The 13,435-nt window shown below is 34.8% G+C and overlaps 3 protein-coding genes across 6 annotated transcripts; 1 reads left to right on the top strand and 2 right to left on the bottom strand.

Annotated features, from left to right (window-relative positions):
- Nucleotides 1–57: 57 nt before the first annotated feature.
- Nucleotides 58–5,601, bottom strand: LOC127245469 (ABC transporter B family member 26, chloroplastic). 2 transcript variants are annotated; one of them, XM_051266370.1, is made up of 18 exons: nt 5,045–5,601; nt 4,657–4,784; nt 4,400–4,442; nt 4,215–4,259; nt 3,797–3,919; nt 3,609–3,712; nt 3,279–3,333; nt 3,128–3,198; nt 2,605–2,707; nt 2,096–2,306; nt 1,819–1,892; nt 1,328–1,384; nt 1,171–1,245; nt 1,017–1,091; nt 665–946; nt 526–590; nt 395–455; nt 58–312 (listed from the first exon to the last, which is right to left on the bottom strand). In XM_051266370.1, exons 1-18 carry the CDS (start codon nt 5,486–5,488, stop codon nt 232–234), a joined length of 2,097 nt encoding a protein of 698 aa, XP_051122327.1. In that variant the 5' UTR covers nt 5,489–5,601; the 3' UTR covers nt 58–231. The 2 variants fall into 2 exon arrangements, with proteins under 2 accessions (XP_051122327.1, XP_051122329.1); XM_051266372.1 differs by lacking the exon at nt 5,045–5,601 and having other exon boundaries at nt 4,646–4,784.
- A 249-nt stretch (nt 5,602–5,850) lies between these two features.
- Nucleotides 5,851–6,496, top strand: LOC127245472 (60S ribosomal protein L27a-3-like). The gene has a single exon (XM_051266376.1). The coding sequence runs from the start codon at nt 5,889–5,891 to the stop codon at nt 6,327–6,329; it is 441 nt and encodes a 146-aa protein (XP_051122333.1). The 5' UTR covers nt 5,851–5,888; the 3' UTR covers nt 6,330–6,496.
- A 27-nt stretch (nt 6,497–6,523) lies between these two features.
- Nucleotides 6,524–13,181, bottom strand: LOC127245470 (protein DETOXIFICATION 30-like). 3 transcript variants are annotated; one of them, XM_051266373.1, is made up of 8 exons: nt 12,807–13,181; nt 12,170–12,711; nt 8,833–8,919; nt 8,093–8,149; nt 7,235–7,473; nt 7,012–7,130; nt 6,825–6,911; nt 6,525–6,733 (listed from the first exon to the last, which is right to left on the bottom strand). In XM_051266373.1, the coding sequence occupies exons 1-8, from the start codon at nt 13,146–13,148 to the stop codon at nt 6,662–6,664; spliced, it is 1,545 nt and encodes a 514-aa protein (XP_051122330.1). In that variant the 5' UTR covers nt 13,149–13,181; the 3' UTR covers nt 6,525–6,661. The 3 variants fall into 3 exon arrangements, with proteins under 3 accessions (XP_051122331.1, XP_051122330.1, XP_051122332.1); XM_051266375.1 differs by having other exon boundaries at nt 12,170–12,725; nt 12,807–13,164; XM_051266374.1 differs by lacking the exon at nt 8,833–8,919 and having other exon boundaries at nt 6,524–6,733.
- Between the last annotated feature and the right edge of the window lie 254 nt (nt 13,182–13,435).

Consider the following 13,435-nt stretch of genomic DNA (forward strand, 5'->3'; position numbering starts at 1 on the left):
TACATGTGTTTCTTTAGGGTTTATGCAAAATTTTGATAAAAAAGAACACTCCCAAACTGTATACAATTCATTGTTTCTTTCTGAGGTTTAAAAAGGGAGCATCAATGTATATACAAAAATCTCCTCTCATACGACACAAGAATGGTTTCACAAACAGCCATTGTACACTGAGGACTGCAGAAGAACAATTTTTTCGATGAAAATGCCTACGACACTGATAATGTTCTTCGATCAGGCAACTGCATCAGCCTGTCGTTTGATCAAACGTGCGTACAAGCCATCTTTGTTTAGGAGCTCCGTGTGATCGCCGATCTGCAATGGCACAGCATTTGTGGTATTTCAAAACGTCGTAAAGAATGACGTGGAAGTGGGAGCTTAGACGGAACAAACATACCTCCACGATTTTCCCGGCATCCATCACTACGATCCGGTCTGCAGTTTGGATGGTCGAGAGCCTGGAGAAAGATATGAATCAAAAATCGACACTGCAATGGAGATATTATGCATTTGGAGACTCGTACGCACCTATGAGCGATCACGAAAACCGTCCTCTTGCTGTCGAGGTCCCGGCGAACAGAACGAAGAACGCCCTGCGATCAAAGAGCAAAAGCAACAATAAAGAAGATGGATTAGGGTTCAATTCTTCGGATAAAATTTGCATTACCTTAACATTGTGTTCGCTTTCTGCGTCTAGTGCGCTTGTAGCTTCATCGAGGATCAAAATGCTGGGGTCCCGTAGAATGGCTCTGGCAATGGCGATTCGCTGTTTTTGTCCCCCGCTGAGCAAATCATCGTCGACAAGTGTTTGGTAGCCGTTGGGGAGTGATGATATGAAATCATGCGCAAATGCTTGCTTAGCTGCCCATTCGACATCCTGCTGGCTTACATCATGAGGACATCCGTATTTAATGTTCGAATAAACATCCATGCGGAAGAGGCGCGGCTCCTAAAAAATCGAACAAAACTTTGGTAAGAGTATTTAGATAAGTTAAGAGTAGAAGCTACTTTGACGGCACCTGCCCAACGTATCCGATCCTTTCTCTAAGCCACTTAATGTTCAGTCCTTTCATCGGGTAGCCGTCAATCAGTATCTGGGATTACAACAATGGGGTCATAAGATTTCACGAGCAACAGATTGACGATAATATGATGTGGCGAAAATGGTTTTACCTCGCCATTAGTTGGCTCGTAAAGGCGAAGCAAAAGGTTCACTACGGTGCTCTTGCCACTACCACTAAGCCCGACCTGGGAAAGAACGTAAATTTTTTACCATCCGACAAAGATAAAGGCGAAAACCCGAAAATACCAAAAATGAAAATAAACTTACAAAGGCAACTATTTCCCCTGGATGCACCGTGAAGTTAAAATGTTGTAATACGGGCGCCTGTTCACGAAACAGGGCGGAAAAAAGAAAAAAACATTTTTCAGTATCAATGAGTTCCAGTTCCGACATGAGAAATGAGTCGCCAAAAAACAACCACCTAAAAGAAAAAAAAGGCAGATTGATTTGCTTGAAGTATATTGACAAACAACTTATGCTCCTGATCACTGATTGTGTCGAAGTTTCTTTATTCAATACTATAAAATTTATGCAATCATAAGGAGTGTACCGGATGTAGTTGAAATAATGTTCTTGATTATTAAACTGAAATTAACTTACGAATCCTGATGATCGAAAATAAAATAACCTCTTTTATGAGCTATATACAGTCACAGACATGGGATAAGAACCATCAGGCAAGACATTGGCAGAGGATATTGAAAGAGAAGCAATGATAGTGCTAAAGACCAGAACAGCGCCGAGAAGAACATACTCACCTCAGTTCTGGAAGGATAGTGAAAGGATATGTCAACAAATTCAACTCTACCAATCAACTTCTGCAGCTTTAATCCTGTAATAAATTAGAATGTAAGTTCAATTCGTCGGTATTAAACATAGTTTCGAGATCTCTGTTACAATTTACAAAGAGAGCCAAACAGAAATTTTTCCTTACTATGTCCCCATTCTTTCCATTTTTTCTCAGTCATTATTTCAAGTTTCAAACATTATATCCGAAATGGAAATGAGTGAGCATGAAAGTCGAAAAGCACGTGCCTTTTGCAGTAAACTGATCGCTCGGAGAAAGATCAATAAGATGAAAAACTTTCTCACTAGCTCCAACGGACTGCATCAATGATGACAAGTTATCCCCGACCCACCATGTTGAATAGATCAGCCATTCACTGTATAAAATGAACTTTGTAAGCTGCTCCGCTGTTATATGACCACTCAGAATAGACATTCCTCCTATCAGCACAGCAATAACCTATGGAATTTATAGGAGTCGTTAAGTTTTTCGCCATTTTAATACATTTGAAATCTACAGTTTGATTCGCCAACGAGATGCATCATGAGCTCATAGTCTCTTTTTAAAGTTTTCTTAATTTTCTCAGATAGAATGCTGCATCAAATGAAATTACTCAATGCTTAATAAACGACACAAATCAGTCACATAAATTTTGATATGTAATCAAATATGAAACATTTCTATTTCCCAGAACTGTATTAGTATCGAAACTAAGTTAAGAGTAAGAGGTTCAATATCTGCCTTGAAGTGGTTCAACCTGTGTCGAGTGATAGAGTGTGTTGAAGCTGAAGTTCCAAACACCATATGCAGCGCTTTGTCGCAAGCTTATGCTCGCTATTTTCTCCAGCCATTGGTCATATCTACTCACCAGAGTGTTGAATAAGTTAAAAAGGAGTTGGAGAAAAATGAGAAGCAAAAACAATGTTCAATGTGTAAGAGTGTGTTTGTTTTTGTTTTTTTCAGTTTTCATTCGATGTAATCTCTGGTAAAATATATTCTCCTTCTAAAAAACATTATACTTAAAACCCATGCTTTAAAAAAAAAAAAAAAAAAAACTCAAATCCAAAATACATCAAAACACACCTATAATTTTGTATTATTATTTACAGCTATGGAACTACTACAAATTATGAAATTATAAAATATCCACTGTCGAGAATGCAAATCTTACAAGAGCACGAGTGGGCGGTGAGATATATTACATTTTCAAATATTTAAGCCAAGACATTTAGTCATTCATGATTGATGAGCAAGTAAATTGCACAATCCTATAAATTTACCTTCCAAGTTCTTGTTTTTCTGTCCCGTATACACGTACAGTTCTCATTAAAGAAAAGGTCTCTTGTGCAACCTTTACAACAACAAAGAAAGACTTTAATTTCAGAAACTCAATCAACTTAACGAATATAAAATCAGTCTCAAGATTTGTACATCATTGGCAGAAGCAGTGAACTCTTGAATTAACTTAGCAGATTTCTTCTGGTACCTATTGAAGAAAGTGCCAAAATGAGAATTAGCCGGTGGCTAAATTCTAAAAATAATTCGGGTTACATAGTTAGGGAGAAATTTCTGAACTAGAATAAACAACATGCAAATTTCATCTACTTATAAAAATCCTATACTATTGAACTATTCAATGTACATACAAGAAATACAATTTCGGAATGTGCTCAATCTTCAAGCAAATATTTATGATACAAACAGACGATAGCACAACAATAAAACTAATCCACCAATATTAAGTAACCAGGAGAAACTTACTGGCCATATATCACCATAATAGCTGAAACAGAGATACAAATACCCAGTACGCAGAGCCCAAGAGGCAACGACAAAATCAGCAAGTAAATCAAAGCACCTGAACCCTACAGGTGACAGTGATGTGGATCTCAGTTCACAAAAATTCTGTAGAAAGTGTTTCGTAGAAATAACAGTCTATGACAACCAACCTGAAGAACATTGCGCATTATTAGATTTAGATCATTTCCTATCACCCGAGAGACTTGTTGGCAATCTGAACCAAGCCTACTTGTCAAACCACCAACTGTTTCTGAGTCAAAAAAGGCTATATCCTAAAAGGGTTAAGAAAAACATATTAATCACCAATTTTCAAAGGGTCGGCAAGCAAATTACATGTAGGCGAACACACTTTTAGGAAGCATAGTATTAAGACTAATCCCAATGCCCATTAGATTATCTAAGAATTAGAAGTTGCAGGATATCCATATTAGACATGATCAAATTCCTACATTTACTTACTTTTGTTTAATTCTTCGAAAATAAAAAAAAGTATTTGCTTTATGTTACACACATAGGCAGATCATTTAATATCAGAATAAATTTTGAGGTACGCAAGATCTCAAGAACCTGTAAAAGAAGCGCAGAATATAATCTTTCACGTAGTCGCTTGACCTGAACAAACCAAGAATAAACTACAATCAGAAGGAGCATCCATTTTCATAGGCAAACCACTTACTCGGCACTTCCAAATGCTTCTTTAAATAGTGAATTAAATTTCCACTTCTAGATAAAATGATGAACCGAAAACTCACTAGGATCATATTTGCAATACCAAACAGGCAACCGCGCACACCACTGCAAGTTTGAGGACAGAAGAATCAGCGGCCTAAAAACTAGTCATGTATATAAGAGAGAAAAACAAGAACAGAAAGAAATAGCAAATTTTGCTCGAGAAAAGATATTCAATGTCACACAATATTCATGTTACTCATATCATTTGCTCTTGAACTGCAGCTAGTCACTAGATAAACCTCAAAGGAAGGGAGTTACGACCGTACAAGATTTTAACCTGCATATTCCAGCGACGATGCACAGTACAACCAGCAGGCGCACATTATGATGGAACAGAGCAATTGTGCTACTTTGTGCAGAAAAGATGGATGCAGTAAGATAATGAGGTATCGATATCTCTGAAACCTGAGCCCAATGAATGAAAATTCAGCAAATAGAAACATATGAACAATAGCCATCATGCTTATCAACCACATTTATAATACATTAACAACAGAAAATCAAACTAAAATAGACCAAAACTAACAACAAAATTAAGCAGCCATTTAAGTCAAATTTCAATTTCTCCACTCCAACTGCAAGAACAATTGCATTCACTACATTTAAGATCATAACCAAAGGAATGTCTGAGAAACAGTATAAACGAGTCATCGAATAACACATACTGCAGTGACGATGAGTGCAAGAAAAGCAGAGAATATGAGCCATCGATCCTGGGCAATCAATTCCCACATTTTCTTGAGAGCCCGAACAACAGTCACGGGCTTGGCAGAAATCACATCCTCAATCCCTTCAGTCGAAAGCCTCCACCACTCTCCACCGGGTAAAACTTCCCCTACAAATCCAACCCATTTCTTAATCTTCTCCAACAACTCTATTCTCCCGATCAAAACAGCCTCCTCGTCTTCCCTGTTCGTGGGATACCCATTCACTGAAGCCGATTTTAAAGGGGAAATGCCGCGGAATCTTTTACTGTAACCTAATAAGTGTTTGAGCTGGGCCCTTTCCTGATTGAATTGGGAATCTATTGAACGAATTCTTAATGGCGGTTCTCTTTTGGGGACGAGAATTCCGGAGAGAGGAGGGAGGCTGCGTATGGCCAGAGCCATGAATGAATTACAGGTATGAAGTAAAAGGAAATCTTGGCTTTCTTTAGAATGGATTGCATAATATGCTGTCTTGCGGCGGCACCACTCGTTCACGCCAATGGAGAAGAGAAGAGAGTCACGTACAAATCTTTCTTTCCTGATAATTCGTAATTTTCGAAATAATTATTAGAAAATGTAATGTTAAACACACAATTTAAGGTAATAAATGCATGTCGAAAGCCAGATTATACTCACAATAAACTTTTGCTTAAAGTCGCGTTTTCTGCTATAAAGCGATTTCTCTCTTTCAGCGCTTTTCAGCCCATCACTGAAAGTGAATTTCCATCTGTACCCCGGCAAATCCCCAATTATAAAACCCTAATTCTCTTCACTCCGCCGCAGCTGAGAGCTACCGCCGGCCATGACGACTCGCTTCAAGAAGAACAGGAAGAAGCGCGGCCACGTTAGCGCGGGACATGGTCGGATCGGAAAGCACCGCAAGCATCCAGGCGGTCGTGGAAACGCCGGAGGGATGCACCACCACCGGATCCTGTTCGACAAGTACCACCCTGGCTATTTCGGGAAGGTCGGAATGCGATATTTCCATAGGCTACGGAACAAATTCCACTGCCCTATCGTCAACGTCGAAAGCCTCTGGTCGATGATCCCTCAGGAAATCAAAGACAAGGCGTCGAAGGATAACGCGCCGTTGGTTGACGTCACGCAGTTTGGGTATTTCAAGGTATTAGGGAAAGGCGCCTTGCCGGAGAACACGCCGGTCGTCGTGAAGACGAAGCTTGTCTCGAAGGTCGCCGAGAAGAAAATTAAAGAAGCTGGTGGCGCCGTCGTGCTCACCGCTTGATACTCGGTACGTTTCTTATCTATAGAGCCTTTAGATACTTCCAATAAGCGTTTCAACAAAAATTCTACCTTTATTTGCATTAGTTACTGCAATTTTGTGCGAGTTATAATCTCTTTGTGATTGATTCTATCAGTAGCTGCAAATTGCAATTCAATTCAATTTGATCATATGAGCTTGCTTTCCAATCCTTAATTGCTGTGATCACTTGCTTATATTATATTTCTGCTAACTTTGAAACTCATCAAAACACTGAAAATAACAAACCCTTATTATTCCTTCAAAAAATTGAAATCCAAAAAACTCAAAAAGCAATCCAAAAGAACACACTTTTACTACCCAATGGTGTTTGATTGGACATGTAGATCTCCACCCCACACTTTGATCCTCAGTGCTGCAGCCGAAGCCTGAAAAAAACACCCAAAAAAGCTTGAGTCTTGGAGGGAAACAAAGAATGTGGGATTGGCATATTTGATTTATTGTTTAGGGAAGGCATACTTCTGTATCCCAGTTTGTTCTATAAACAATCCAGAAGAGAATCAGAGTTTGTAGCATTGTTCCTGCCAGCATTCCATACCAAATACCCTAAAAGTAAACATGATTTAAGATTAGTTTTGTGTCATCATATAGGAAAAATAAATGTGCCTTTAAAGTTTAAAGATTGGATTGTCATTGCTGCACTTACTGAGACATCCATTTTGAGTGTAAACCCCATAATGAGGCCCAAAGGTATGCCAAACAAGTAGTAGCAAGCCACATTAACATAGGCAACCAAAGCTTGCCATCCAGCTCCAATGGCCACACCTGGATCAATACTAATACTTTAATTCTTCCTAATCTCAAGAAATCGAATAATGTGCTATTATGTATTGTTCTCTTAAAATCATAGGCCCTTATGGTCTTTTTACCTGAAAGAGCTGGTTGGACATTGTTGATCACAATACTGAATGCAAGCAAAGGTGTGAGGGTATCCACAACTTTTTTGACTTCTGGGCTGTCTGTAAATAAGGAAGGATATTGTCTCCGGAAGATGAGAAGGAAACCGGCGATAATCAAGCCCGTGACGAAGGAAGTCATCACCACCACCAATACGGAGAACTTTGCTGTTCTTGGATGAATTGCGCCCAGTTCATTCGACACTCTTACACTGCATGGTTGCCGGGTTTTATCTCAAAAAAACTAATGACATTATAGGCTTAATGAGGGTAAGAATAGTGTGTTGGATTCTTTATCCTTTACATCCATCATCTCTAATTGATGTCCCAATTAGTTTATCCTCTCCTATAAGTTCTCACTTTATGGGATTCTTTCCAAATCATTCATTTGTTTGAATATCTCCATCAACACTTGATCCAATAGGTCAGACCAAATTCATTGAAAAAGCAATGAATGATTTGATTCCATAGTGCTATACTACAAAGGAAATGAACTAGAATCAATCATGCCTACTATTAAAATTTATATTATATGCTATTTTCTCTAAATATATACTCTCTCTGTCTTATATCTATTTATCAATTTACTTTTTGCATGGAGTTTTAAAAATATTAATATTATATTGAGACGTAGAAAAAATAAAAGTAAAAAAACTAAACTAACCTTATTAGTATTATATAATATAAAAGTAATGATATTGTAATGTTGGACAGATAGTACAATTATTAAAAATATGAAATGAATATTTTGTTATGAGACGGACTAAAATGAATATTATGTTTCAGAATTTAAGACTTATGTGGGCTGATGAAATGTATGTATGTATATACCTTATAGCTGCATTGAATCCAATGGCTACCATGAGCGTCCATCCTAATATGTTTGCACTGTGTGGCATACAACAGTAGGAATTAGTTATGATTTTGAACTTAGATAAGTGATGTAATAGAAGAACAATTTATATATGGACAACAAGAAGTTGCGGTTAGAGTGTTGAGTTTAAAAATTCAACACGACGATGATAGTATAATATATTTATATATATATATATATATAACAAAAGACATTACAAAAAGACATCGCAATATATAACAAAAGATAATAGATCGTTTGTATTAATATTATATGAACATATTATATAAATTGATAACACATGACAATTGTTAACAGAGCACATTGTTCATTGATCTCAGCACATAAGATATGTTAATACAACACACACAATATATGAAACCGTGAATACATAGTTTAAGCTAACACAACATGTATTGTTTTTGCTGAAAAATGCCGTTACGGTGCTAAATGATAAACTACATGAAAATACACAATGTTATTACAAGAACTACATTATGGGTGCGTTTACTTTGAACGATTGAATTATAAAGAGATGTGTTTGTTTGGGGGGTTGGATTTTGAATTGGAATTTGAATAGTAAAAATTTTGAATTGAATAGTTGTATAACCTGATATAAATAGGTGTTTATGCGATGTTTTAAATGTAAAAAATAAATAGTAATAATAATAATAATAAAATAAAATAAAATAAATAAGAAGGAATTAATACATAATACCATATGGAAAGAGCATCGACTGAAACTTGAGCATTCCTCAAATATCCAGCAAATAAAATCAGCGCCATGAAGTACCACGTCTCGAGACTGTCCAAATATTCATATTTACAATAAAATTAGTTGTATATATAGTAATAAAATAGGTGGCGGCTACAGTGCTGAATTTAAAATTCAGCATTGTGTTGAACAGCACATCATGTGCTATTAATCATCACACAATATTACTACAAACAAAAAATGTATGCTATAATTTCAACAACACACAATATTACTATAGACAATACATTGTATATGTTAATATAATACAAATACAACACATGAATTAACAGCTCATGTTATAGTCTCATACAGCACACACAACAGTTGATTTTAGCACATGACATACTTATATACAACACACTTGTTATTATTAAAAAAATAATACATACATTTATTATATACAATATGTGTTGCGTGTAATACTAATTTATACTGTTTGTATATATAATGCATACTGATATTAAAAATCAGCATTATACTAAAAAAATCAGCATCATAACCATCTCAATAAAATAATAGTGTTGGGATTTAGGAATGTCGAATAAAATAAATAAATAAGAATATTAGGATATGATTGCACTAAACAATTTGGAATTTACTAATCAAAATTATTAAACAATGTCCTTCAACTGCTAGAATATCACTTTTTATTTAATAGTATCATTTAAAATAAATATAAATGATATCTTAACCTTTTGACTAATTCAATATATTATTTGCTTGTATAGAAGTGTTTGATAAAACAATCTTTTAATAGTAATTATTTATACTTAATTAATATTTATAATTAAAATATTTTTATGTAGTATTTTATTATATTCTGATTATACTAAAAAATTATACTTATAATTTAAAAAATAGAAGGTAAATTATTTTTTTACTCCCGTAGTAACTGGACCCCTTTATCATTTTAGTTCCGTAAGTAGAGCCTGTCGCAAACTAGTTCCATAAGTGAAAAATTTTCGTTGTTTTAGTCCTCCGGCGCCAGAGACGCTTGCGTGGCTCCCTGGAGGTGACGTGTCCGCCAGGTGTCCCTCCTGATCAGCGACACCTGACCGACACGTTGATTTATTTTTTTTTCATTTTTTAATTTTTTTTTAATTGGACCAAATAAAAAAATACAAATAAAATTAAAAATAAATTAAAAATAAGTTTTTTAAGAAAAATGAAAAAAAGAATAAAAAAAATCCACGTGTCCGCCAGGTCAGCGTCACCTCCGGCAAGCCACGCGGACAGTTACGGGCTCTACTTACGAGACTAAAATAATAAGGGTCCAGTTACGGGACTAAAAAATAGTTTACCCAAAAATAGAAATACATTAGAATAATTACTACTAAATAATGCAACTAAAAAATTCATCACATAATTATCAGTAAGTACTAGTATTACTTATGTTATGAGAGTCATACAAATATTTTTTTTAAAAAAAAAATTACATAATGTTATATATATATATATAGCTTTTAGGTTCCAATAAAAAAATTTTACAGTAGTATTTCCCAAACACTCTTATACTAAATACGATAAGTAAACCTTTAAAAATAAAAATAAAAAGGAAAATGAAAAAAAAAATTATTGTTTAATTGTAATTTGAAATTGATTTGAAATAAAGTATTGATTTGAGTTTTTGTTTCAATAGTATTTCAATATGATATTTTGTAAAATAAATAATATATTATTAGAAACTGTATGGATGAATAATATTCTCTCCCAGTGCAAGATTGTCGTTTATTTTTTGCAAAGACGAAAATACCCCTATAGTATTGTATAATATAAATAATGGTATTTTATTTTTCATAAAAAAATATTATTTCTTCTCATAAAATATTACATGAAAATATTATTTAAATGAAAATCCAAATAAAATCTCATCTCAAATCTCAAATCTAATGGTTTCTTTGCCTGTGGTTGAAAATTAATTTGAAATGAAGAATTGATTTGAAATTTTAATTTAAATAGTACTTCCTCCATCCACTTATAATGTTTACATATTTCTATTTTGGGACGTTCAATTACAAAGTTCATTAAATATCATACTTTTTTTCACAAATACCCTTACTTTACATCACATCATTGTTTTTACACAAAAAAGTAAAGGCAAAAATGTTATTACACTACTTTTAACTACTCACTATAATTAAAATACTATTATTTCTTAAACACCGCGCCAAAAATAAATGTAAACCTTGCAACGGAGGGAGTATTTTTATGTGATTTTAAGGAGAAAAATGTGTTCTTTTGGGGGATTTCCCTGGATTTTCACTATTCAATCAATTTCTTTCTCAAAAAATATTAAATTAAACACTTATTTTTTAATTTTTATATTATACTAAAAATTAATTTTACATTTAAAACATCACATCAACATTTATTTATATCACATCATGCAACTATTACAATTCAAAATTTTTAGTATTCAAATCTCAACTTAAAATCCAAATTCCCAAACAAACACACCCTTTTTATCAACTACTAAACTTCTCATTTTCAAATTAAAACTTGTCATTGTTTTCTTTTTAAAAAAAGATAACTCTCAATTAAATAGTAAAATACCTCTATTTTTTACTTTTTTTCAGTACTTTTCAAAAGTAAAATGAATATTATATTATTTTATTATATTATATATCTATAAAATACTTCCTTTATCTCATATACCGTGTCTATCTTTCAATGACCGTATATCCCACTTAATATATTATTTTCATAGAAAATTATACATTTTAATCTCAATTTAAACTTTTAAATGTATAATTTTTTAAATTTTAATTAGATTAATTAATTATCTTAATCTCAATTTAAAATTATTTTTATTATACAATAATTATTTAGTAATTATATCTATCGTAAATTCATGTTATTACACTAAAACGGACACTATATCTGGGACGAAGAAAGTACTAATTTACTTTAATCCCTATGCAAATATCAAACACAAAATTTATCACCGAATGGAGGGAGTATAATATTTACTCCTTCCGATCTAGATAATATGGGTGAATTACTGTAAATACAAAAATTTAGGTAAATTATAATTAATAAGTAATTAAAAAGTGTATGAGTAAAAATAATTATAGATTAATATTAAAATAACTAAATAGTTTAATTAAAATTAAATAAAATAATTTAAATTTTAAAATATGATTAAAATATATAATTAATTTTTTTTAAAAAAAAAATGATAAATTATGTAAGACGGTAGGAGTATTTAAAGAAACCCTAATTTAGGTAAACATGGAACTAACGTGCGGTGCAAATAGGAAGCAATTGAGAGCAGTAGAAGTGGTAGCGAGTGACTGACCAGAGCATAACGGCGGAAGCCAGAGATAATCTCACAAAATCCCGAAGATTCTGGAATGCTCTAGAACTAAACCCGGTCCAGGCCGGTCCACAACGGCCGGTCCATATGTACACCAGCTGCGCCACCACTATGTACCACCACGACGCGTTCAGCACCACCGCGCCTCCCGCCATTCCCATCCCTAACCTCAACATCACAATCCAGCTCAAAACCGCGTGAATCACCAACGCCGACGCCGATATCCACGCCATCACCGCGATTCTGCTCTGCGCCTGCAGGAACTTCGCGATCGGGAAGTTCAGCGCGTACGCGTACAGCTGAGGAATCATCCACACGGAGAATTTTCCGGCGAGTCGCGATATCTCCTCCTCCTGTCCGATTAGCAGCAGAAATGGCGTCGCGAAGACGTAGAGCGACGTCAGCAGAGAGGCGGTGCTGAGAAGAATCACCCACGACCTCTGTAAATACACGCCGAGCATCTCCGCCTCTCCGGCGCCGTACGCCTGACCGCAGAGCGTTTCCAGAGCGCTCCCCATCCCCAACTGCTCCATTAATCCTTCAATTTCAGGTTCCGATGAAGTATTCATAATCAATTAATTGCAAAATTGAATTACCTAACCCTAGCCTTACTACGTACCGTGACGCCTAACGACAATCCGGCGATTACAGAGTTCTCTATGGAGAAAGCGGCGAGTTCTACGTCTCCGACGTGGCCGGCGAAGGTCTGAGTTATGGCTCCGAGCGAGTACTGCGATATGGAGGTGAATATGGCCGGACCGGCCAAGTACCAAAGCTTCTTCGATTCTCTGGTCAACTCCTTGCAGAGACTGCGCAAGCCGGAGATTGGGGGAATATCGTCGCCTTCGTGATTCGACGATTGGAGGACGACGGAGGACAGCTTCGGAAAGTTTTTCTGATCTTCTCCGTCGAGTTCCGGCGGAAGGAGCGGCTGCCGGAAACTGAAAACATCGTCCTCCATTACTCACGTTTTTCTCGTCGTGAGTTCTTCTTCAGAGCTAAACTAATTTATGATATATATATAAAGATATTTGTTGACTCAGCATTTCTAATAATTAAAAAATATAAATAACATACGTTTATATAATTTTTTTTTTTATTTTTTTACAAATATTTTTTTATTAATATTATAAAAATAAAAATATTTTTGTAATTATCTTTTAATATGTATATGTTTTAATATAATAAATTAATATTTAAATCTTTTAAAAAATATTGAATGAACAAACTGAGTATTTTGGATAATAT

This window comes from Andrographis paniculata, unplaced genomic scaffold (assembly GCF_009805555.1).
Source record: "Andrographis paniculata isolate CXL003 unplaced genomic scaffold, ASM980555v1 Contig22END, whole genome shotgun sequence".
Lineage (NCBI taxonomy): Eukaryota > Viridiplantae > Streptophyta > Magnoliopsida > Lamiales > Acanthaceae > Andrographis > Andrographis paniculata.